Source organism: Carcharodon carcharias, chromosome 9 (genome assembly GCF_017639515.1).
Source record: "Carcharodon carcharias isolate sCarCar2 chromosome 9, sCarCar2.pri, whole genome shotgun sequence".
Classification (NCBI taxonomy): Eukaryota; Metazoa; Chordata; class Chondrichthyes; order Lamniformes; family Lamnidae; genus Carcharodon; species Carcharodon carcharias.
The window spans coordinates 52,843,278-52,866,011 of record NC_054475.1 but is presented as its reverse complement, the minus strand read 5'-3'; the positions used below and the strand labels follow the sequence as shown (position 1 = coordinate 52,866,011).

At 44.4% G+C, this 22,734-nt stretch overlaps 1 protein-coding gene across 8 annotated transcripts in view; it reads right to left on the bottom strand.

Moving 5' to 3' along the window:
• Positions 1-4,025: 4,025 nt before the first annotated feature.
• Positions 4,026-22,734, bottom strand: part of mical1 (microtubule associated monooxygenase, calponin and LIM domain containing 1) — a 108,621-nt gene continuing 89,912 nt past the window's right edge. For 7 of the 8 annotated variants that reach the window (XM_041195375.1, XM_041195374.1, XM_041195379.1 and 4 more), the window contains 6 exons: positions 22,004-22,107; positions 19,939-20,043; positions 16,879-16,972; positions 8,324-8,411; positions 6,855-6,928; positions 4,026-5,015 (listed from right to left, as the gene is read on the bottom strand). In XM_041195375.1, coding sequence (XP_041051309.1) covers positions 4,819-5,015; positions 6,855-6,928; positions 8,324-8,411; positions 16,879-16,972; positions 19,939-20,043; positions 22,004-22,107 — 662 coding nt within the window. In that variant the 3' untranslated portion in view covers positions 4,026-4,818. The remainder of the gene's footprint in view (positions 5,016-6,854; positions 6,929-8,323; positions 8,412-16,878; positions 16,973-19,938; positions 20,044-22,003; positions 22,108-22,734) is intronic. The other variant, XM_041195380.1, reaches the window with a different exon arrangement.

The following is a 22,734-nucleotide window of genomic DNA, read 5'->3' as shown; positions in this document are numbered from 1 at the left end:
AGGCATTGCAGGTAGGGCCCCCTGGTCCTGGACAAACCTGCTTGTAAAATGCTGGCTGGTTATGGTATTGCAGAGCTGTGTGCACAGTACCAAGTTACTGACCTATTCCATAGCATGAGGACTCATGGTACATAACAATCTAATCTAATGCCTAACCCCTTTGATATGTTGTTGCTGTTTCTCTGGTGATCTTGGCCATAAACAACCACAGCTACAGCATGGGGCATTATTATGCTGTGGTTCCACACACATTCCTTAACTACCAGCCTATTTCCTCGCTCAGCCCCAACCCATCACACAGGAGAGTGGCATAAACATCAGTAATCAGGCACTCTAGCACAGCCACAAATGAGTCCAGGCTCCCAGGAGTTCTTATGCGGGGACAGGACCAAGAATGTGCTTCAACACTCCTTAAAGGTTTGTTTTGAGTCAGGTATCTATGCTGATCAAGGAGATGAATGGGGAATGTAGCAATTGCCATTTTGGGTACTTGGCGCCTGCCTCAAGCAGACCCAGGTCAAGAATAGGAACACTTGATGTAGAGAAAAGTTCTTCCCTGTCCCAATGACATGCCTATATCTCAGAAACACTACCTACTCGAGAAGTAAGTCATTTTCATTCCCCATACTGACCATCTCTGAATGAGATTGCCAGTTTCTTGATAAATTGGGTATCCTTTTGAACACATCCCACGCTCATCAGGATTAGATTTGCCAAATGTATATCATGTGGGATCCTTTTAGCCAACATAGGCCTTCATTCCGTAAGGCTGGGCTAGCTTTGAACCAGCCTGATGTCTAATCTACTCCTCCACACTGCCAGACAATACTGGGAGGTGGAGGGAGACAACATCCCTGATTTAAACTGGAGATAACTAACATTGGAGTGTGTTTATCTGTATGCGTGACTGAACACAAAGCAGCTCTTTTCCTAAAAGAACACTCAACTCTATAATTAGTAATAGGTGCATAGTGTTACTGAACTGACTAGAAAACCTAGTTTGTGCTGGAACCCTGTCTTTATTTAGCAGTAATTCAGAGGTTCCTGTGTGCTGTACAGCAACCTGAAATTGAGAACCCATTTCACTTGCATTATGTATCAGGGCCTAATTCTTAGGAGATGCTTATTAACCTCAGGAAGACTTTAAAAAAACATTCCATCAGTTTTTTTGACCCATTTGTTACAGCTGATTTTACTTTGAATTTATTTGCTGTAATAAATTGTTGTGCAGCTTGCAAGAACATGATAAAGCTTTAAAATTAAACTTGGTCTTTCTCTCTTTTTAATCCCATCAAATGAGCTTGTTTAGGCCAAACAATGGCAAATTGGGAGTTTGGATTCTATAGTTAAATTCAACTGGACGCTTGTGACCAAAGGTTGTCACTTGGGCATCTGATTTGTCTACATTACATGTGCATCACAATAAGTCAGTGATTTTGAAACACTGGTTTTTAATTTAGCCCCTAGCTTCTCATTCCCTTGGTAGAATCTCTTTTTTAGGACTTATGTAGTCCTACCTTTGTTGTTGGTACCCATTTGGATCATGACAACTGATCCTTCCTCTCCCCCTTTACATTCCTCTCTAGCCCCAAGATGTCCTTCACCCTGGCACCGGGGACTCACCTTCTCAGTTGCAGAGAACAGTATCTATTCCCCCGAATGATATTGTCCGCTACTACAACTACATTCCATTCAACATCAACACCACCCCCACCCCCCTTGAATGGCTTCCTGCACCATGCTGCTATGGTCAGTGTGCTCATCCTCCCTGCAGTCCCTGTTTTTGTCCACACAAGCTTCACAGTAAGTCAATGATTTTTAAAACACTGAAATAAATTGTACTATTACACAGCTGATGGTAAATGCTAAGCTGTTCAAATCCCAGAGGGAAACTTGAAACAACTGTCATAACCAATTTTTGCAATATGTATGTTTCAAGATGCAGGCTTTGAATTAATTATAATAATACCACCCAGTCTCAAGGTTTTTATAAAACTAAATTAAATATTTATTAATTAAAAGATTGTAAGTACATCCTATCTACAAATCACTACTATAATAACTTCTAAAAATCCCCTAATTAATCTGACTCCCAGTTACACCTCAGTTAATGCAATGGTAAAACACATAGATTTAAACAGACCCCTGGCAAAGCACACTCTGGACAGTTGCATTCAAAATGAGCTTCTTTCAGCTCTGGGTCAGTCAGCAGCTTGAGGCTTACAGACTGAAGGCTTTAGATCTTAGAATTCCTCTTCTTTTACCAACAGCCTTCTCTTCCTTTATATATATTTTCCTCCTTGAATACAATTTCTCATTGTATCACTAGGTATTTTGAATTTTACCTCTTCTAACAATAAAACCCTTTCATAGCACCAATTTTATTAGTAAGCTTTGGAAAAAATAAATCCATTGTTTGGCTTCTTCTGGTTAAGTGTAATATTTCACCCATTCTTTTGAACAGTTTATTTAAAAACACAAATTGCCCCCTTTACACTTTCACCTTCTAACTTCCCTATGTTTAACTAACATTTCAAACCTAATTCTATACATCAAAGCCTCTAGACCAGCTGGCTCTAATCCAATTAAGAGACACACCCAAACACATGTAGACACAGACACCAATAGGACTCTAAAATAATTTCCAATAACATGATAGACTTTATTATATCTTATTGATAATTGGCAAACTAACAAATAGGGATATCACTTACACATTGACTTTTCTCTTTTCTCTCCCTTTCAAATGTTCTCTGCCAATTTTATCCTCACCCTACCTTTCCCGAAGCCATTAATTCCTTCTTTCCTCAATTGACCATTATTCATTGATGAGATTGCCATAAGGAATTACTGTTTCACTCCACTCCATCCACACATGCACTTCCAGCAAGTGTCACAACAGGGATCTGGAGAGAGAATTTTGTTTGCTTCTTCCCCTCCTCTCTGCTGACACCAATTGTAGTTTTCCTATTATAGCCCCTCCCTGACCACTATAGTCCTGCCTCCACCACAACCCCATTTCACCAGCAGTTTTCCTCATTCAAGGTATTTGCCTTAAAGCCTCTCGCTGTAGCATTAATTACACAAAGTGAACCATTTGAGTCTGGTTATAAGAAACTCATTACAGATTTAAAGATCACTAAATCTAGGCTACAACTTGCATTTCCAGATGTCCAACTTGTCTTCAAACTGATGAGCATCAAAGATGAGAAATGTTGAGTACTGGAAATGCATAGCATGTCTGCCTGCATCTGCAAAGTGAGAGGGAGTCCCTTCTGAAATGTTTCCATTTCAGATGCTACTGTTGTGCTTTTGTAGCATGAAATTTGACATTTAGGTTCTGTGTTATTGATACAGATAAATCACAGCTAACAAGCCCAATGTAAAATTGCTGCAAAGTTAGGGTGGGGCAGGAATCCAGGGAGAATCCCTCTTCTTCCATTTCTCACTCTCCTCCCCCCACCAAATATCCCTGGAGAGGGGATGGGGGGAAGGTGTGAAATTCAGGCCAATATTTCTCAGCAGCCTTGTCTACAGTGACTCAATGGAAGTAAATTGAGAACTTAGGATGCCAGAACAGCCAACTTTGAAATTCTTGTGCAAATAGATAATGGTTATCACGTTCTCCATGATAGACAGACATTTTTAGCAGCAGTGAATGTGACTGCTCTTGCCTTTCCCTATCTAGTCACGGATTTAGTAATTGCAGCAACTAGCGCCTGCTGCAAGTGGTTGAGGTGCTGCATTCGACAATTGCACTGGGGCAAATGAGTGAAGTGTGACCTTTTGGCCAGAAATTCCTTTACAATGTCAGTGCCATTTCAAACTCTGGTGGCATCACCCAGAATTAATGCACTCCCGCCAAGTGAAGAGCTGTGCCAAGGGCAATCAGCACCTTCATGGGGGGAACAGAGTAGTGACCACAGTGGTGGCACAACTCTTCAAACCTCAGTTATACTGTTGAATTCAACTGAAGGCTACAAGACAGGTTAGATTCCAAAGCTTCATCTTTTTCAGACCAGAGATTGGAAAATTCTTTTTTATTCAGCAGTTGCAATGCACAGAATTAACAATCATACATTATTCTCAATGCACGGTTGATATAGAATCCAAACTATAAGATTTTTTTTTACAAAAGCACTTGACATCATGAGCAGAAGCTGGCTTATGCCTGGGAGCGTTGTTGCATAAAGCTCCAGTTCCATTGAGGCCAAGGTGATACCTAGTGCAGCCTTAGCTATGCTGGTGACAAGGGCCGTGGTTGCTCATTTAGCATCTTCCTGGGTATTGTGCCTTGTGCAGTGCCTGTTCTGAGATAGCACAGACTGTACCTCCCTTTCATATCAACAAATTTTTGTCAGTCAGATAATTAATTTCAAACGTGGAGAAAATCTTGAATGGAATGTATGAGAACAAACCCTTTTTAATGTGTGTGGTGAAAAACAAAATCAACTTGCAATTTATTTAAAATACAAAAAAATTTGAGGTAAGTTTACAGGTCAGGCTCTATCTTCTTAGGCTTGGGTTCTGACAACCCTTTACTGCACTGCAACAGAGAGACAGGCCTAGGGTCCAAGACTGAGCCCCGAAATGTCCTCAGATGCTCAATATTCCAAGAGGAAGAAGATAATGACCTCAATCAAAATAGCAAATTACAAAAATTAGGTTCTTAGAAATATTGTATAATTTTTTTTAATAAATATAGAAGCGGAGTTGTTCTCCATGAATACTTAAAGATAAAGCCTCCTAAGGATTTTCTGTTGGGAGTATTTCTTCAATCTGAATAAACTAGGACCACTTGATATGAATGTGCTATCTTCATGCCCAGGTGATGGAGGCAGCTGGGGTGAGGTCTCTGGCTGCAGCCCCAGGCACTACGACCGCATGTTGTTCTTCTTCCAGAAGTCTCTGCTGCTCTAAGAATGTGACCAGTTTGTCCCTCATCTTGACCACCTCAATCATCTCCTTGAAAATCCTCTCCTCTTCAAGATAATCATTCGGTGTCTTCCTTGACTCTGTAAGATGGAGAGGCAACAGTCAACATGTGAGCAAGGTAGAAGAAATAAGTATTTGTTTAGTAAAATATTCACTTATTCCTTTTTCACCGCTCCAGCCTGCCATTACAAAGCAGTTGCCCAAACAGATGTTTGTAAGCCAGCTGTTCCTTTCATGATGTGCTGCACTGTCATTTGTTGCCAATCTCCTTCAGATGTTAACATGGCTTGAGTGTAGGTTGCCAATGCCAAATAGCATCCCTGGGGTTTGGAGGGAAGATGCCTAGTTTAGGGCTTCTTCTCAGTGTAGGATGAATGGATTTCCCTTGCCCTCATCATGAGGAAGCAGCCAGCCTTTGTTTATCAATTCCTAATTGTGGCAAAGCTGAGCTAGGGAACTCATTGAATGAAAGATTACAGATACATACCCATATCTGGTCATCATAATATTTTAGTAGACAAATCCATCCATTTATGGTCTGGTATGTAAAGGAAACCAAACAGAGATGAACCACCATGGGGGGATACATGTGAACAATGTAGTTTTAATGCAGCTGTATTCTTGGAAATGATTCCAGCCTTTGCTCACCATGGATTCCAACCCCCCTCCCCCTACCACCCCCGCTCCCCCTCCAATCCACCCAAACAGGCAGTATTTCAATGAACATTCTCTTATTTCAGCAGCAATGCAGCAAAAATTCATCAGGAAGCAAAAAGCGCTGAGGCCAGAGCCAGGCTTTTGTGTCACAAAGTGGTAGGATGTGGGTTTGTCATTCTCAGTCTCACACAAACAAACACACGTGCACATGCATGCACGCTCACACACAAACCCCAAGTTGCTGAATCTTCACCGTGCTGCTCTTGGGGGGTGGTGGAAGAAGGTGAGGCAAAGTGCTTGTCCAGTGGCTGGAAATGAAAATGGTAACATGAGACACCCCATGCTGCTCACATATTCTGAGTAGGTGGCTTGAGAAGGCCATTGGCCTACACACAGGGTGGCTCATACACTCAGATAGAGAATGGTGTATGGACACCAAGACAGACCTCTAGGTGTAACTGCAGCAATCCCTGAACAAATCCTGGTATTTATAAAAACTCTTTTATGGGATCTGGGTGTCACTGGCAAGGCCAGCATTTGTTGTCCATCCCTAATTACCTTTGAATTGAGTGTCTTGCCAGACCATTTCAAAGAGCAGTTAAGAATCAACCACACTGCTGTGGGTCTGGAGTCACATATAGGCCAGACCAGGTAAAGGCAGCAGATTTCCTTCCCTAAAGGGCATTAGTGAATCAGATGGGATTTGAACCCATGTCTCCAGAGCATTACTAGTCCAGGGGAATTACTGCTATGCCACCATGACTCCTGTTAATGAGGTGAGCTGAAGTAAGGTATGATGAGGCTTGCTGGGATAACTGGCATAGGCTTTTTTGGGCTGAATGACCTGTTACTGTGCTGTAAATGTGATGTAATCTTTAGCCCCCATTTGCTGACCTTCATGTTTCAAATGACTATGCAGTCAGCCTTTCTATAAGTGCTGTGGGTGAATGTTGAGTGAGGACAGGATCGAGCACTCAGTATCCAAGCTCAGCAAGTGGGTTAACAGCTTAAGGAGAGGATAGGAAATTGGGGAAATGTTTTTAAAAATTTCCCTCAACACTGCCATCTGGTGGTAGCAGTACTCAAGAACAGGGGGATATTTTCAATGGAAATTTTCTCAATGTCCAGTGAAGGCAAACCAAAAGAAAAGGGAGTACTCAAGAGGGCATGGGAAGGGAAGGGAAGGATGGCAAGGAGGTGAAAGGAGGAGTTTGGAGGTGTGCAGGAAAATAAGGAGAGATGTGTACAGGAATGTCACCTACCATTCATCTCCATGTACCTCCTTAGATCCTGCTCCAGTCTGCTCTTCTGATCCTCCAGTTCCAGCTCACGACCACTGAGCAATTAAACATATAATAAACATTAGGTCTTTCTTCATGACCAATGAGTCTTCTATAGTTACACACAGTTTAAGGGAAATGTCACATTGAAAACCTTCAAACCACCTCTTCATTTCATGTTAAAACTCATTATTCGACTAAAACTACAACGATCATTGTTTCTTTGAATTTTCCTCTTTTTCTCCTCCTCAGCTTCAGAAAGCATCAGCATCCTGCAGACCCTCCCTCCCCTGTATCCACTTACCCACCCCCACCGTATTCACCATCCACATTGTCCCCCATATCCACCATTCCCACTACCCGTGTCCATAAACCCCACACCCTGTACTCATCATTCCCACCCCCCAGTATCCACCATCCCTGACCCCAGTATCCACCAACCCCACTCCCTGTATCCATCATCCCATCTCCCCCCCAAATAGTATCCACTATCCACGTCCCCTGTATCTACCACCCCTACTCCCATATCCAGCAACCCCAACACCCACATATTGACCAATATCACCCTGCCGTATTCACCATCTGCACCCGTTGTATCCGACATCCTCGCCGCCCCCCCATATCCACCATCTTCACCCCCCTGTATCCACCATCCCCAAATCCTGGATCCACCATTGCCATACCCCAGTATCTATCACCACCCCCTCCAAACCCACCCCCCCACCCGACCCCCAACCGGGCTACCACCACCTACCAATGTATCCACCATCCCTACCTCCCCATATCCACAAATTCCAGGCCCTGTATCCACCATCCCCACCCCCATTTCCATTTTCCCACACCCTGTATCCACCATCTCCACACACACACATCCACCATTCCTTCCCCTGTATCCACCACCAGCTCCACATAACCACCATCTCCCACTGCCCCCAAGTGTATCCACCATCTCTACTGGGTCTGAGTTACAGTGTGACTCCATCACTGTGGGGCTGAGTTACACTGTAACACGATCATTGTGAAGGCTTAGTTACACTGTAACACTATCACTGTGGGTCTGAGTTACAGTGTAACACCATGACTGTGGGTCTGAATTACAGTATAACACTATCACTGTGGGTCTGAGTTACACTGTAGCACTATCACTGTGTGTCTGAGTAACACTAACACTATCACTGTGGGGCTGAGTAACACTAACACTATCACTGTGGGGCTGAGTTACAGTGTAACACTATGACTGTGGGTCTGAGTTACAGTATAACACTATCGCTGTAGATTGTTAATTGTAAAAGCATCACTGTAAGACTTTCTATAACACTGAACCATTTTGTGCTGTAAGGATCTCTGTTTCCCTTTTCTGTTTATTATATTGAAGACACTACAGGTTCCTTGGGCTGAGATTCCTTCAAGAACTGTATCATGAATGTAATCAGGATTTGAATTTTTCTTACTGGATCATTAACTCAGACTCCTCATTCAGGAGTTGGTTCTTGTCTTGCACCAACATGATCCAGGATTGCATCAACTCTTGCTGCTCACCTGTCACAAAAAGAATGTTTCGGACAGTTAGACCCAGCAATGCTATCCCTTTAGGAATAGATCTCAGCCTCTGCAAACTGCCAGGGAGGCACCTGGTTGTCTCTGATCAAACGTCTGCTTCCATGTCTTTCTCTAGTAACTTTAATATCCTTTAGCTGAACAATTTTGTATTCCTTTCTCATAAATTCCTCAACACCCTGTAAGCTCCTCTTAACACATCCCAAGTACAAGAGAGCAAGTTTAGAGTGTAGGAGAATGGGTCTCACTCCATTTCTGTAGAGTGTGGGAGAATGGGTCTCACTCCATTTCTGCAGAGTGTGGGAGAATGGGTCTCACTCCGTTTCTGTACAGCGTGGGAGAATGGGTCTCACTCCGTTTCTGTACAGTGTGAGAAAATGGGCTTTACTCTGCTTCTGTGCAGTGTGGGAGAATGGGTCTCACTTTGTTTCTGTAGAGTGTGGGAGAATGTGTCTCACTCTGCTTCTGTACAGTGTAGCAGAATGGGTCTCACTCCGTTTCTGTACAGTGAGGAAGAATGGGTCTCACTCCATTTCTGTAGAGTGTGGGAGAATGAGCTTCACTCTGCTTCTGTACAGTGTGGAAGAATGGGTCTCACTCCATTTCTGTAGAGTGTGGGAGAATGAGCTTCACTCTGCTTCTGTACAGTGTGGGAGAATGGGTCTCACTCCATTTCTGTAGAGTTTGGGGGAATGGGTCTCACTCCGTTTCTGTAGAGTGTGGGAGAATGGGTCTCACTCCATTTCTGTACAGTGTGAGACAATGGACTTCACTCCGTTTCTGTACAGTGAGGAAGAATGGGTCTCACTCTGTTTCTGTACAGTGTGGGAGAATGGGTCTCACTCCGTTTCTGTAGAGTTTGGGGGAATGGGTCTCACTCCATTTCTGTAGAGTGTGGGAGATGGGTATCACTCCGTTTCTGTCCAGTGTGGGAGAATGGGTCTCACTCCGTTTCTGTAGAGTGTAGGAGAATGGGTCTCACTCCATTTCTGTAAAGTGTTGGAGAATGGGTCTCACTCCGTTTCTGTAGAGTGTGGGAGAATGGTTCTCACTCCGTTTCTGTAGAGTGTGGGAGTATGGGTCTCACTCCGTTTCTGTAGACCGAGGGAGAATGGGTCTCACTCCGATTCTGTAGAGTATGGGAGAATGGGTCTCACTCTGTTTCTGTAGACTGAGGGAGAATGGGTCTCAATCCATTTCTGTAGAGTGTGGGAGAATGGGTCTCACTCTGTTTCTGTACAGCCCTGTTGATCTTGTGTGCACTCTGCAACATGTCCACCTCACTTGGATTCACCCTGTGATCTGTACAGTTTGTGCATGACCCTGTCTCAACTTCTTTACTGTCCAGTGCATCAAGAAAAAAATCCTCAAACACACTTTAAACAAGAGGGGGTGCCACCGCACATTGAGTTTCCACCCCTCCAGGATTATCCTGGTGCCTCTAGAATTTAAAGGTGAATCTCCCAGACACTACGGCAAGAAGCACAGGTGAGAAATCATCATGTCGTTTCGAAAGATGGTGCTTTCTTTTTCAATTTTTGCCGAACACTTCCATTTATTAGTCATAAAAATATTGGACATGTATAAATTGTTTGACCAGGTCGGGCAGTTGGGGGCTTAAAGGTCATGAGATGAAACCTTCAGGAATGTGCCCAATCAGAGCTGACAACCCTAAGCATGCATGAGGCAGTAAACTTACAGAAGGATGGGGGAAACAACAGTGAAGGTCACAATTTTTCACCAGCTCTTCTCCTTCCCTCCCACCCCTCCTCCTGTCCGGACGATGCTAATGAGTGTACATGTCCACAGATTCGGAATTGCACAGCATGGTCAGGTGTTGCTGCTGGGAAGTGTATCAAATGGAAGAGCTTATTGGTCATAGCACAGTGGAACCCTCTGCTGGATGGAAAGCTGCCCTGCATCACTCACAAGATGACAACTGCCTCCGATTTCCACTGCATGCCATTTAAAAAAGTAAAGCTACCAATGAAGCCATAGCCCCAAACATTCTTTTTCATTTCTGGGATATGGGTGTTGCTGACATGCCCAGCATTTATTACCCATCCCTAGTTTCCCCGAGAGGTGGTGGTGAGCTGCCTCCTTGAACTGCTGCAGTCCATGTGGTGTAGGTACATCCACAGTACTGTTAGGAGGGGTTCCAGGATTTTAACCCAGCGACAGTGAAGTCAGGATAGTGAGTGACTTGGAGGGGAACTTGCAGATGACAAGCGTTCCCACGTGTCTGCTGGTCGCGAGTCTGGGATTTCCCATACTAGTGGGTTCCCTATCCCAGTCGTAAAGCAGGAAGAGATGGAGCGAGTGAAAATTCAGAGGCAGAGTCAGTCTGAGCCACTCTTAATGCATCACTCGGACAAGATTTTTAGTTCAGTGGGCGCCTGCGATCGGTGGACACGGGAGCGGCCGGGCAACAGACCGCTGACCACGATGAGCCCCTGACCACTGTTTTCATGTGGGCTGGCCAATTAACGGTTAGTCAGTGTGAAACACGCACTGAAAAGCTCAGCGCTGCCGGGGTGGGGATTGGAGGGTGAGTGCTGACGTCAGCATGGGTGTGGGGGGCGCGGAATGAAAGCTCCCTGAAGGCAGGGAGCTGCTTCAGAGAGCTGAAGAATTTAAAATCAATAAATAAAGAATTTAAAACCTGGAAAAAAATGCCCGCACATCAGAATCAGTCATCTGAACAGATACATGTTGAAAATTCTGTCCATATCTTTTTATTTTTTTAATTTAATAACGGATTACTCATCCCGCCCACAGATGAGGTTTCCTGAAAACTGCAAAGGCCACTTGACCGATTCACCCGCCCAACAATCATGACATTGGACAGGCAGTGAAAAATCTCCATTAACTGCACTGTTAATGGACTTAATTGCCCTCTTAATTGTAGGCAGGTCAGCTTCTGAGTTTAGCGCCGGCCGATATTTTGCGCGGGTGCGCGATGATGTTGGGACGCTCGCTCGATGTCACCACACGCTATGTCACACATGCCAAGCAAAAACCTCTGCCCCTGGTGTTTTCTTTCTCAGTGTTTTCTCTCATGTTGAACCTTTGCTTTCTCCCTCTGGAGTTTTCTCTCTCTTTCTTGCTCTCTCACATTTTCTCTCGGTGTTTTCACTCTCTTGTGTTATCTCTCCCTTTCGTGTTTTCTCTCTCTGGTGTTTTCTCTCAGTGTTTTCAGAGAGCGTGCTGGCTGGGAGGAATCTCTGTGGTGGCTGGGACACCATGTGTAGAAATAAATAATTTAAAAGGGTGGGGAAAGCCTAGAAGTTCTTCCCTTTGGTTGGGTCACTCTGGGATTGGCTCACAATCAGATCTTGAATCGAAATCCCATTAAATCAGAGCCAGTTCAGGGTGACATATTCCAAACAATCAATACCAATAGAGGGCGCTGGTGAGAAGTGACTGAAGCATTCTGGGAGAAGACATCGCAGTCACCGCGACTCAGGAGGGAATCGAGGAGGACCCACTGTCAAAGAGCAGAATAGCCCCAAACATTACATTGCTGCAGTGTTTCCATCCCTCCCTCCTCCTCAAACCAAAGCAAATAGAGAGAGAGGAAAAGGCAGTGCCTTCAGGAGTGCACCAGACCTGTGAGGGACACTCTTCTGAAAGTGGATTTTAAAGAAAAAGCAGCTGATTGGTGAGTAAATCCTGGAAGCAGACTCAAAGGGAGGAGCACCGGAGCGGTGAGTATAAATCTAGCTTACCTCGGGTCTCGCGGCCTTGTCTCCAGGGAGCAGACTCAGAGGGAGGAGGACCGGACTGGTGAGTTTAAATCTAGCTTACCTCGGGGATTCACGGCCATGCTTCCAGGGAGCAGACTCGGAGAGAGGAGCACCGGAGCGGTGACCTCGGGGCACAGACTAACTGAAGCCAAAACCGAAAAAGCGATGTCACAGGAAAGCTGTGACCTGATTGCTTGGTAGGAAATCTGCACCAAATTTGAAAAAAAAACACTGCAAAGCTAATTAATAAATTAATTATCTAAGTAGAGATGGCTGGGCAGGTGATGTGCTGTAGCTGTATGATGTGGGAGCTGGCAGATCCCATTGCGAGCTGCAGTGACCACATCTGCAGCAAGTGTTGGTTGCTGGAGGAACTCCGGTTCAGAATTGATGAGCTGGAGTCCCAGCTCCGGACGCTGTGGCTCATCAGGGAGGGGGAGAGTAACCTGGATGCTTTAAATCAGGAGTCGGTCAAACCCGGTAGATTAAGTACCTCAAGTCCGGTCAGTGGTCAGGGTCAGCAGGGTGTGACTGCAAGTGAGGCAGGTAAAAGGATCCTGTGTTCAGGAACAGAGGAGCCTCAGCTCTTGACCTTGTCCAACAGGTACGAGGTACTTGCTCCCTGTGTGGATGAGGAACAGGGCTGTAGGGTGGATGAGCCAGCTGACCACGGCACCGTGGCACAGGAGGCCATTCAAGAGAGGGGAGCAAAAAGACAAGTGGTAGTTGTAGGGGATTCTATAATTAGGGGAATTGATAGCTTCCTTTGTAAACAGGATTGAGAGTCCCGCATGGTATGTTGCCTGCCCGGTGCCAGGGTGAGGGACATCTCTGACCGGCTTGAAAGGATATTGGAGAGGGAGGGGGAGGATCCAGTTGTTGTGGTCGACGTCGGGACAAATAACATAGGTAAGACAAGGAAAGAGGACCTGTTTGGGGATTATCAGGAACTAGGAACTAAATTAAAGAACAGGTCCTCAAGGGTTATAATCTCCGGATTACTACCTGAGCCACGTGCAAATTGGCAGAGGGACGCGAGAATAAGGGAAGTAAACACGTGGCTAAAGGAATGGTGCGGAAAAGAGGGGTTCCATTTCGTGGAGCACTGGCATCAATATTAGAATAGGAGGGACCTGTACCATTGGGATGATCTCCACCTGAACCAATCTGGGACCATTGTTCTAGAGAAAAGGGTAAATAGGACTTTAAACTAGAAAGTGTGGGGGGGGGGGTAAAACTCCAAGATGTAAGACTAATGGGAAACAAAGCAGCAAGTTAGCGTGTGGTGGGGGGCGGGGTGTGAATTCAACTTCATGGAAAATTATGAAAAAACTGAAAAGAAAGGAGAGTCCAGGAGAGGCTATTAAAGTCTCCAGAACACAAAATAGGACAGAGTGTTTGGAAAGGGCTAGCAATCTAACTTCAAGCACATCAGATAAAGGGACGACAATGAGAAAAGGGACGGGAACTACAGGACTGAAGGTGTTGTATCTGAATGCACGCAGTATACAAAATAAGGTAAATGAGCTTGTGGTGCAGGTTGAAATTGGCAGGTATGATGTGGTGGGCATCACGGAGACATGGCTGCAAGGGGATCAGGACTGGGAGATAAATATCCAAATATATACATCCTATCGAAAAGATAGGCAGGTTGGCAGAGGGGGTGGGGCTGCTTTGTTAGTAAGAAATGAAATTAAATTGATAGCAAGAAATGATGTAGGGTCAGATGATGTAGAATCTGTGTGGGTAGACTTGAGGAACCACAAAGGTTAAAAAACCATAATTGGAGTTATGTACAGGCCTCCGAACAGTAGACAGGATGTGAGGCACAAGATACAACAGGAGATAGAAAAGGTGTGTAAGAAAGGCAAGGTTACAGTGATCATGGGGGATTTCAATATGCAGTTAGACTGGGAAAATCAGGTTGGTAGTGGATCCCAAGAAAAGGAATTTGTGGAATGTCTACGAGATGGCTTTTTGGAGCAGCTTATGGTGGAGCCCACTAGAGAACAGGCAATTCTAGATTTAGTGATGTGTAATGAGACAGATTTGACAAGGGAGCTTAAGGTGAAGGAACCCTTAGGAGGAAGTGACTATAATATGATAGAATTTACCCTGCCATTTGAAAGGAAAAAGCTGGAATCAGATGTAATGGTATTACAGTTGAATAAAGGCAAGTACAGAGGCATGAGGGAGGAGCTGGCCAGAATTGACTGGGAGATGAGCCTAGCAGGAAAGACAGTGGAACAGCAATGGCAGGAGTTTCTGGGAGTAATTTGGGAGACACAGCAAAAATTCATCCCTAGGAAGAAGAAGCATACTAAAGGGAGGAGGAAGCAACCATGGCTGACAAGCGAAGTCAGGGACAGAATAAAAGCTAAAGAGAAAGCATACAATGCAGCGAAGAGCAGTGGGAAACGAGGGGATTGGGAAGCCTACAAAGACCAACATAGGATAACTAAAAAAGAAATAAGGAGAGAGAAGATTAAATATGAGAGTAAACTAGCCAGTAATATAAAAGAAGATTGCAAGAGTTTTTTTAGATATATAAAGGGTAAGAGAGGCAAAAGTAGACATTGGGCTACTGGAAAATGCGCTGGTGAAGTAGTAGTGGGGAACAAAGAAATGGCGGAGGAGCTGAATAGGTACTTTGCGTCAGTCTTCACAGTGAAAGACACGAGTGACATCCCCAAAGTTCAAGAGAGTTGGGGGGGCAAAGGTGAGTATGGTGGCCATTACCAAGGAGAAGATGCTAGGAAAACTGAAAGGTGGATAAATCACCTGGACCAGATGGATTACACCCCAGAGTTCTGAAGGAGATAGCTGAAGAGATACTGGAGGCATTAGTGGTGATCTTTCAGGAATCACTGGATTCAGGGAGGGTCCCAGTGGACTGGAAAATCGTTAATGTAACCCCCCTGTTTAAGAAGGGAGTGAGGCAAAAGATGGGAAATTATAGGCCGATTAGCCTGACCTCGGTCGTTGGTAAGATTTTAGAGTCCATTATTAAGCATGAGATTTCAGAATACTTGGAAGTGCATGGTAAAATCGGGCAAAGTCAGCATGGTTTCATCAAGGGGAGGTCATGCCTGACAAATCTGTTAGAATTCTTTGAGGAGGTAACAAGTAGGTTAGATAAAGGAGAGCCAATGGATGTTATCTACTTGGACTTCCAGAAGGCCTTTGACAAGGTGCCGCCCAGGAGGCAGCTCAGTAAGATAAGAGCCCATAGTGTTAGAGGCAAGGTACTAGCATGGATAGAAGATTGGCTGTCTGGCAGGAGGCAGAGAGTGGGGATAAGGGGGTCCTTCTCAGGATGGCGACGGGTGACTAATGGAGTTCCGCAGGGGTCAGTGTTGGGACCACAACTTTTCACTTTATACATTAATGAACTAGATGAAGGAACTGAGGGCATCCTGGCTAAGTTTGCAGATCATACAAAGATGGTTGGAGGGACAGGTAGTATTGAGGAGGCTGGGAGGCTGCAGAAGGATTTGGACAGCTTAGGAGAATGGGCAAAGAAGTGGCAGATGGAATACAACGTGGGGAAGTGTGAGGTCATGCACTTTGGTAGGAAGAATAGAGGCATAGACTATTTTGTAAATGGGGAGAGAATTCAGAAATCTGGAGTGCAAAGGGACTTGGGAGTCCTAGTCTAGGATTCTCTTAAGGTTAACTTGCAAGTTGAGTCGGTAGTTAGGAAGGCAAATGCAATGTTGGCATTTATTTCCAGAGGGCTAGAATATAAAAGCAGTGATGTGCTGCTGAGGCTTTATAAGGCTCTGGTCAGACCACATTTAGAATATTGTGAGCAATTTTGGGCCCCGTATCTCAGGAAGGAAGTGCTGGCCCTGGAGAGGGTCCAGAGGAGGTTCACGAGAATTATCCCAGGAATGAAAGGCTTAACATATGAGGAAAGTTTGAGGACTCTGGGTCTATACTCGATGGTGTTTAGAAGGATGAGGGGGGATCTGATTGAAACTTACAGAATACTGAAAGGCCTGGATAGAGTGCACGTGGGGAAGATGTTTCCATTAGTAGGAGAGACTAGGACCTGAGGGCACAGCCTCAGAGTAAAGGGAAGACCTTTTAGAACAGAGATGAGGAGAAACTTCTTTAGCCAGAGAGTGGTGAATCTATGGAATTCATTGCCACAGAAGGTTGTGGAGGCCAGGTCATTGAGTGTATTTAAGACCAAGATAGATAGGTTCTTGATTGGTAAGAGGATCAAAGGTTACGGGCAGAAGGTGGGAGAATGGGGTTGAGAAACTGATCAGCCATGATTAAATGGCGGAGCAGACTTGATGGGCCGAATGGCCTAATTTCTGCTCCTATGTCTTATGGTCTTATGGTCTAAGATCAGACAGCAGCTTCAGAGAGAGGGAGGAAGGGAGCTATCCACTGGACATTTCAGCTTCCGCTTTAAGACAGCTGTGTTATTTATTTGTGTTTTTGCAGGTATATTCAAGTTGAGAGGGTGCTTTGAACAAGTAGCGAGATTGATAGACTTTAATTCCCCCTTTAAAACGCTACATACTGGACTTTGCAAAAGAAGGGCATGGAATGAGACAAATTTCAGTGGGAGAGTGGTGTCATGAATGACATTCAGATCACCAAGCATTCTTATCACACCCTTTACCCAAAGAGAGCTTTCCAAAGAGAAACTGCTCAATTTAATTGGTTGAAAATTTGGAGGCTCTTACCTTTATTATTGCGCATTTCTTGCTCAAGGTGAATGCCTCTCTGCTCCAAGTCAAGGAACAGCTGTTCAATCTCCTCCAGCCGCCTCTGAATCATCTGTAGTTCAGAAAGAAAACACAGGCTCAACACAGGAAAGAACACTGAGAGAGAAAACACCGAGAGAGAAAAACTGAGAGAAAAAACACAGAGAGAGAAAAAATAACAAGAGAGAAAAAATACCAAGAGAAAAAAGACCAAAAGAGAAAACACCGAGAGAGAGAAAAAATACCGAGAGAAAAAATAACGCGCGAGAAAAAATACTGAGAGAGAGAAAAGACCGAGAGAGAGAAAAGACCGAGAGAGAGAAAAGACCGAGAGAGAGAGAGAAAACACTGAGAGGGAGAAAACACTGAGAGGGAGAAAACACCGAGAGAAAGAAAACATTGAGAGAGAGAGAAAACACAGAGAGAGAAAAGACTGAGAGAGAAAACAGAGAGAAAGAAAACACCAAAAGAGAAAACAGAGAGAGAGAAAACACCGAGAGAGAAAACACTGAGAGAAAAAATAACGAGAGAAAAAACAGAGAGAGAGAAAACACCAAAAGAGAGAAAACACCAAAAGAGAGAAAACACCGAGAGAGAAAAAATAACAAGAGAGAAAACACAGAGAGAGAAAACACCGAGAGAGAGAAAACATTGAGAGAGAGAAAACACCGAGAGAGGGAAAATACTGAAAGGGTATATATTTCCCCCCTCCCCAAGTATGGGGGTATATCCTGATCTAATATGGGGGTATATCATACCCCAGTGTGGCGATATATCACACCCCAGTGCAGTGGTATATCACAGCCCATTGTGTGTGTATATAACATCCCACTATGGGGGTATATCACACTCCAGTGCAAGACTACATCACGCCCTAGTGTGGAGGTATCTCACACTACAGCAGGGGTAGATATCACGCCCTAGTAGGGTTATATAACACCCCACTATGAGAGTATATCACACCCCAGTGTGGAGGTATATCATGCCCCAGTTTGGGGGAATATCACACATCAGAACTGGAGAATATCAACCTAGTACGGAGGTATATCACAGTCCAGAGCGGGGGTATATCACACCCCAGTAAAGGAGTTTATCACACCCTAGTGTGGGGCTATATCACACCCTAGTCTTAAAGGGATTCATCACACCCCGGTGTGGGGGTTTATCACACTCCAGTGTGGGGATATATCACACCCCAGTGTGTTGGTATATCACATCCCAGTATGAGGTAAATCACACCCCATTATAGGGGTACATCACACCCCATTATAGGGATACATCACACTCCAGTGTGGGAGTATACTGCACCCCAGTACGGGGGTATATCATGCTCCAGTATAGGGGTATATTACACACTAGTGCATGCATATATCACACCTAAATATGGGGGTATATTCTGCCCCAGTGCAGGGTTTATCATACCCCAGTATGGGGGTAAGTCACACCCCAGAATGGGGATATACCTCGCCCCAAAGTCAGGAAGTGTCATACCCCAGTACGGGGTTATATCATTCCCCAGCACAGGGATATACCACACCCCAGTACAGTGGTATATCACTCCCCAATATAGGGGTATATCACACCCCAGTACAAGGGTTTGTGGGGTGGGGGATGGTGAGGTGTCAGAACTTTGGCTAATCTATTCCCGCTGCCTTTCCTCACTGGAGATCCCTCAAGCCAGTTGTAGGTACAGTACAGTCCACTCCAAATTGAACAGACTGACTGGCCACGGATTGAAGTTGGGACTCTGCTGGTGTGTCTGGGTCAGTCACGCTGTGTAGCAGTTCTACAAGAACACTGAACAATACAAGCACAATGTATTCAGAGGATTTGCTCATTCAGATCATTTATTTTCATAACTTGACTTTGTTAAAATGTACAAACAAAACTTGTCCCTTCATACACCAGTGGCTTCACTTCAAAAAGTACTTCATGGATTATAAATCCCTTCAGTCCTGAGGTGGTGAAAAGTGAAAATCAAGTTCTTTCAAGCCCTTCTTTAAATTTGAAGCTATTTATCTGAAACTGATGATATCTAACAATATCCTTATCAACTGGGCTGAGAGAACACATCCCAACAAGAGTTTAATATTAACAAAATGCCTGACCTCAGATGACCTGGTACCCACTGCTTACCAAAAAAACCTGTCCTGCAAGCAGGTTCCTTTGTGATTTTTAGCCGCAGGTTTCAAATGTAACCCAAATAATCCCAATCCTAGGTTACAATAGTTTCACTCTCAAGATTCCTCTCATAGTCAAACTATTAAAGGAGCTGGATTACTCCTAATATCCGTCTGACTTACTCTCCTCTGGAATGGACTTTCCAAGTGAGTGCTCATTATTGGACCTTATGATTTGGTACAAACAGTGAGCCTCTATACCAATCAGATTTAGCCCAGCTCACTGCCATTTGCTGATGGAAATGCTAGATTCCAGGAATACGTGACAACAATAATGTGCTTTTATATACCTTAATGTAGTCAAACATCGCAAGGTACGTCACAGGAGCCTTACCTAACAGAACTGTAAAATGATAATATTGGGGCATATCATCAAAAATTTAGTCAAAGGACTTGGTTTTAAGGAGTTTTTAAAAGGAGGAGAGAGGTAGAGGTTTGGGGGGAACATTCTAGAGATGAGGGTCTAGAAAAAACCATACATCCTACACATGACGTCACCTGGTACTGACTGAAGCATGTTACTCAGGTCGACAGTGTAAGGAAGCTGAAAATGAGTCATTAAGCAAGGGACTTGGGTATTGGCTAAATGAAAATCTGTTGTAACCTTTTCAAACTCAATGGCGCCACTAACTGAGGATATTTGATTTATTTGACACGGAACTGAATACAGTGCGATCAAACCACCCTATGATCCTACTCCATCACTTTGAACATAGAACCTAAGCCACCATCTTGTTCCAGGAGGTGAACCTTGTGAATGTTGGAGTGGACCCCCAGTTACCTGATTCTATTATCAAAAAGGAGTGCAATGGGGCAACCTGGAATGTGAAGGTATGACATAGCTAATGTCCCACATTACCTGTGCTTTCAAAAACCTCGCCATTTCTTCCTGTTTCGCACGACGTTGAAAAGTTCTGAGTCGCCATGTTTCTCGCCTTGCAGCCAATTCCTCCGGGCTTAGTTTCTGTGACAAAGGGAATAATTTCTCTTATTTTTAAACATCAGTTTCAGCCCTTACTGACCATAAAGGTGTTTCATATGTGCAGCGGTTCTAACTACACGTGTACCAGATGCAACTGCACTGAGAGCTTCTGAGTCAGCTCGTTAGGTTTTCCTCATCTCCTAAAGACCCGGCCTTGTGCTCAGGTACAGTCCCATGGACCTGGCACTTCTCTATTGTCTCATCCAAGTGATCATCCCTTATGGCCGTGGCTAGACAGTATCGGCAGGATATTTGACCACAATGGGCATCAAGGTCAAGTCCAAACCTGCCCCCGTATGCTTCTTGCAGGGAGCCATTGTGAACAATCTGGCTTGCGGCTGTCCTTCTTAATGCAGTGTACCAATTTCCTTGTGTTCAGTTTAACAAGGGCCTCTAGGTCAGGGAGGTTCTAATGTAGGTCTGACCCAAACAAGGGGGAATATATAACTTTAACAATGAAGAACAATGTATGATAAACATACGAATGAGGAGCAGAAGTAGGTCATTTGGCCCCTTGAGTCTGTTCTGCCATTCAATAAGATCATCGCTGATCTGATTGTGGCCTCAAATCCACTATCCTGCCTACTCCTGGGTCTGAAATTTTCAGGTGGTGGGTGGGCTCGGCGGGAACGGGTGGTCACGGAGCCGATCGCCACCTGCCCCCATTTTTCGCAGGCAGGCCAATTAAGGCCTGCCCAACCTAATACGCATGCCGTGGTGCTCAGTGTTACCTGTGCGGGCGGGGGGAGGAGGGAGAGTCGGGGCCAGCGCTCTTTCGCGCATGAAAGAGTGCTTCAATCTCCCTGAGGCACGGAGCTGCCTCAGGGAGATTGAAAATATATTAAAATAATTAATTAAATGATTTAAAAGTTATTTAAACATGACGCTCATGTGACTGTGTCATATGAGATGAGACATGTTTTTATATTTCAGGAATTTTTAAAATTTATTTAATAAAAGCTTCAGGAAAGCTCACCCTGTTCGTGGATGAGGTTTCCTAAAAAACGGGAAGGTTGCTTGGCCTTTTCGCCTGCCGCCAACCTTAAGGTTGTACGGGCAGCATTAATAATTCCCTTAAGCACTTTCTTAATGGCCTTAATAGGCCGTTTACATATGGCGGCCATACAGCCGACTCCAATGCGTGACCGCCAAATGAAATATCGCGGGACTGCGTGACGATGTCGGGACGCATGCCCAACATCATCCCATGTCATTTTACGCATCAGTGTGTCAGGCCCGCCCCCACTCGCCAATGGAAAAATCCTGCCCCTGGTACCCTGATAAAATAAATGTCAATTAAAAGAACAGCTTAATGAAGTTAAAGCTGGTTTATGCGTTTGCAGTCCTGATCAGAATAGAAAGGAGCAGTAAGAAACAGCATGGTGCAGTCTCTCTGAATATTGACTGGCAACATATTGTTAAATTTGAGTCAATTTATGCTGTGACCCTGTGTCCTTTAGAAGCTGGATGGAAACTGCAGTTTAATTTAGAATCCTTGCAGTCAATAGCAGAAGGGACCTACATCCCATCAGTCTGGGCAAGGTCAAGCTCCTGAGGTGGATCTCAACTTCATGTGATAGTGTAAATCCAATGATGGTGAGTCAGCAATCCCATTTTACATCTTTCCCCATTCTTCTATTAACTTCTGTCATAAAGCCAATCTATCATCAGGTCTCACAGATAGGAGATCAATATGAAATACTCTAATATGTAAAAAGCCAGAAAGGTTTTCAGTTTACAGGCGTGAAGACCTGCAATTTCAGCCTACCTTGCGGGTGAATTACCCTCTGCTGCCATCAATGGAGAGTAATATTGGGCATGGCACCCTTAATGGGCAGTTTAGGTTAAAATACTATTCCATTAAGGATTGAATATTGAGTTTGGATGGAAAATTGAGAGTGAGAAATCCCCACCTCTCAGGTGTGGAGTCACTTCTACTCACAGTTTTGATTGGTGGCTCAGTGTTTGATTTCATCTCGTCTTCACTAAGGGACTCCTCTTCATCCTCATCTGATTGCTCATCATCACTTGGATTGCAGGATTTTACTGGATAAAAGAAACACAGAATCCCACAATAAGGTCTGTAACTCTAATGGGAGATGAAGCACAATGTGCTAAGAGTTTCAGGGAGCAGGAGCTCAGTGCGTGCGAGGGTGGATCTAGATTTGGGGCATGTGTCATTAAGAATATTCAAGACAGGCAGATTTTTAGGTGCTAAGGGAATTAAGGAATATTGGAATGGTGTGGGACGGGCAGAGATAGAAGATCAGCCATGATCTTGTTGAATGTTGCAACAGCTCAAAAGGCTAAATAGCCAACTCCAACTTCTATATCTTATGTTTTTACACACCTTTCAGATAGGAGCCTTACACTATTTGGACAAATGTACAAATGCTACTTTGCACACAGTGTTTATATCATTGCACATTGAAGACCAATAAATATTGTCTCCTCCATGACAAACACAGCTTGATCTGCTCTCAGGTGTTGGCTCTCATTGCCATGGTGGCTTAACAGACTGATGAGTTTACAGCAGATAGACAGAGGAAAGGGCCCAGAGACACACAGTACCATGCAGGTGAATAATGGGATTCTATCTAGTACCCACTATATTACGTAGCACTGGGGTATTCAAACTGAGGCTCAGGATCCATGTGTGGGCTAATAGTTTTC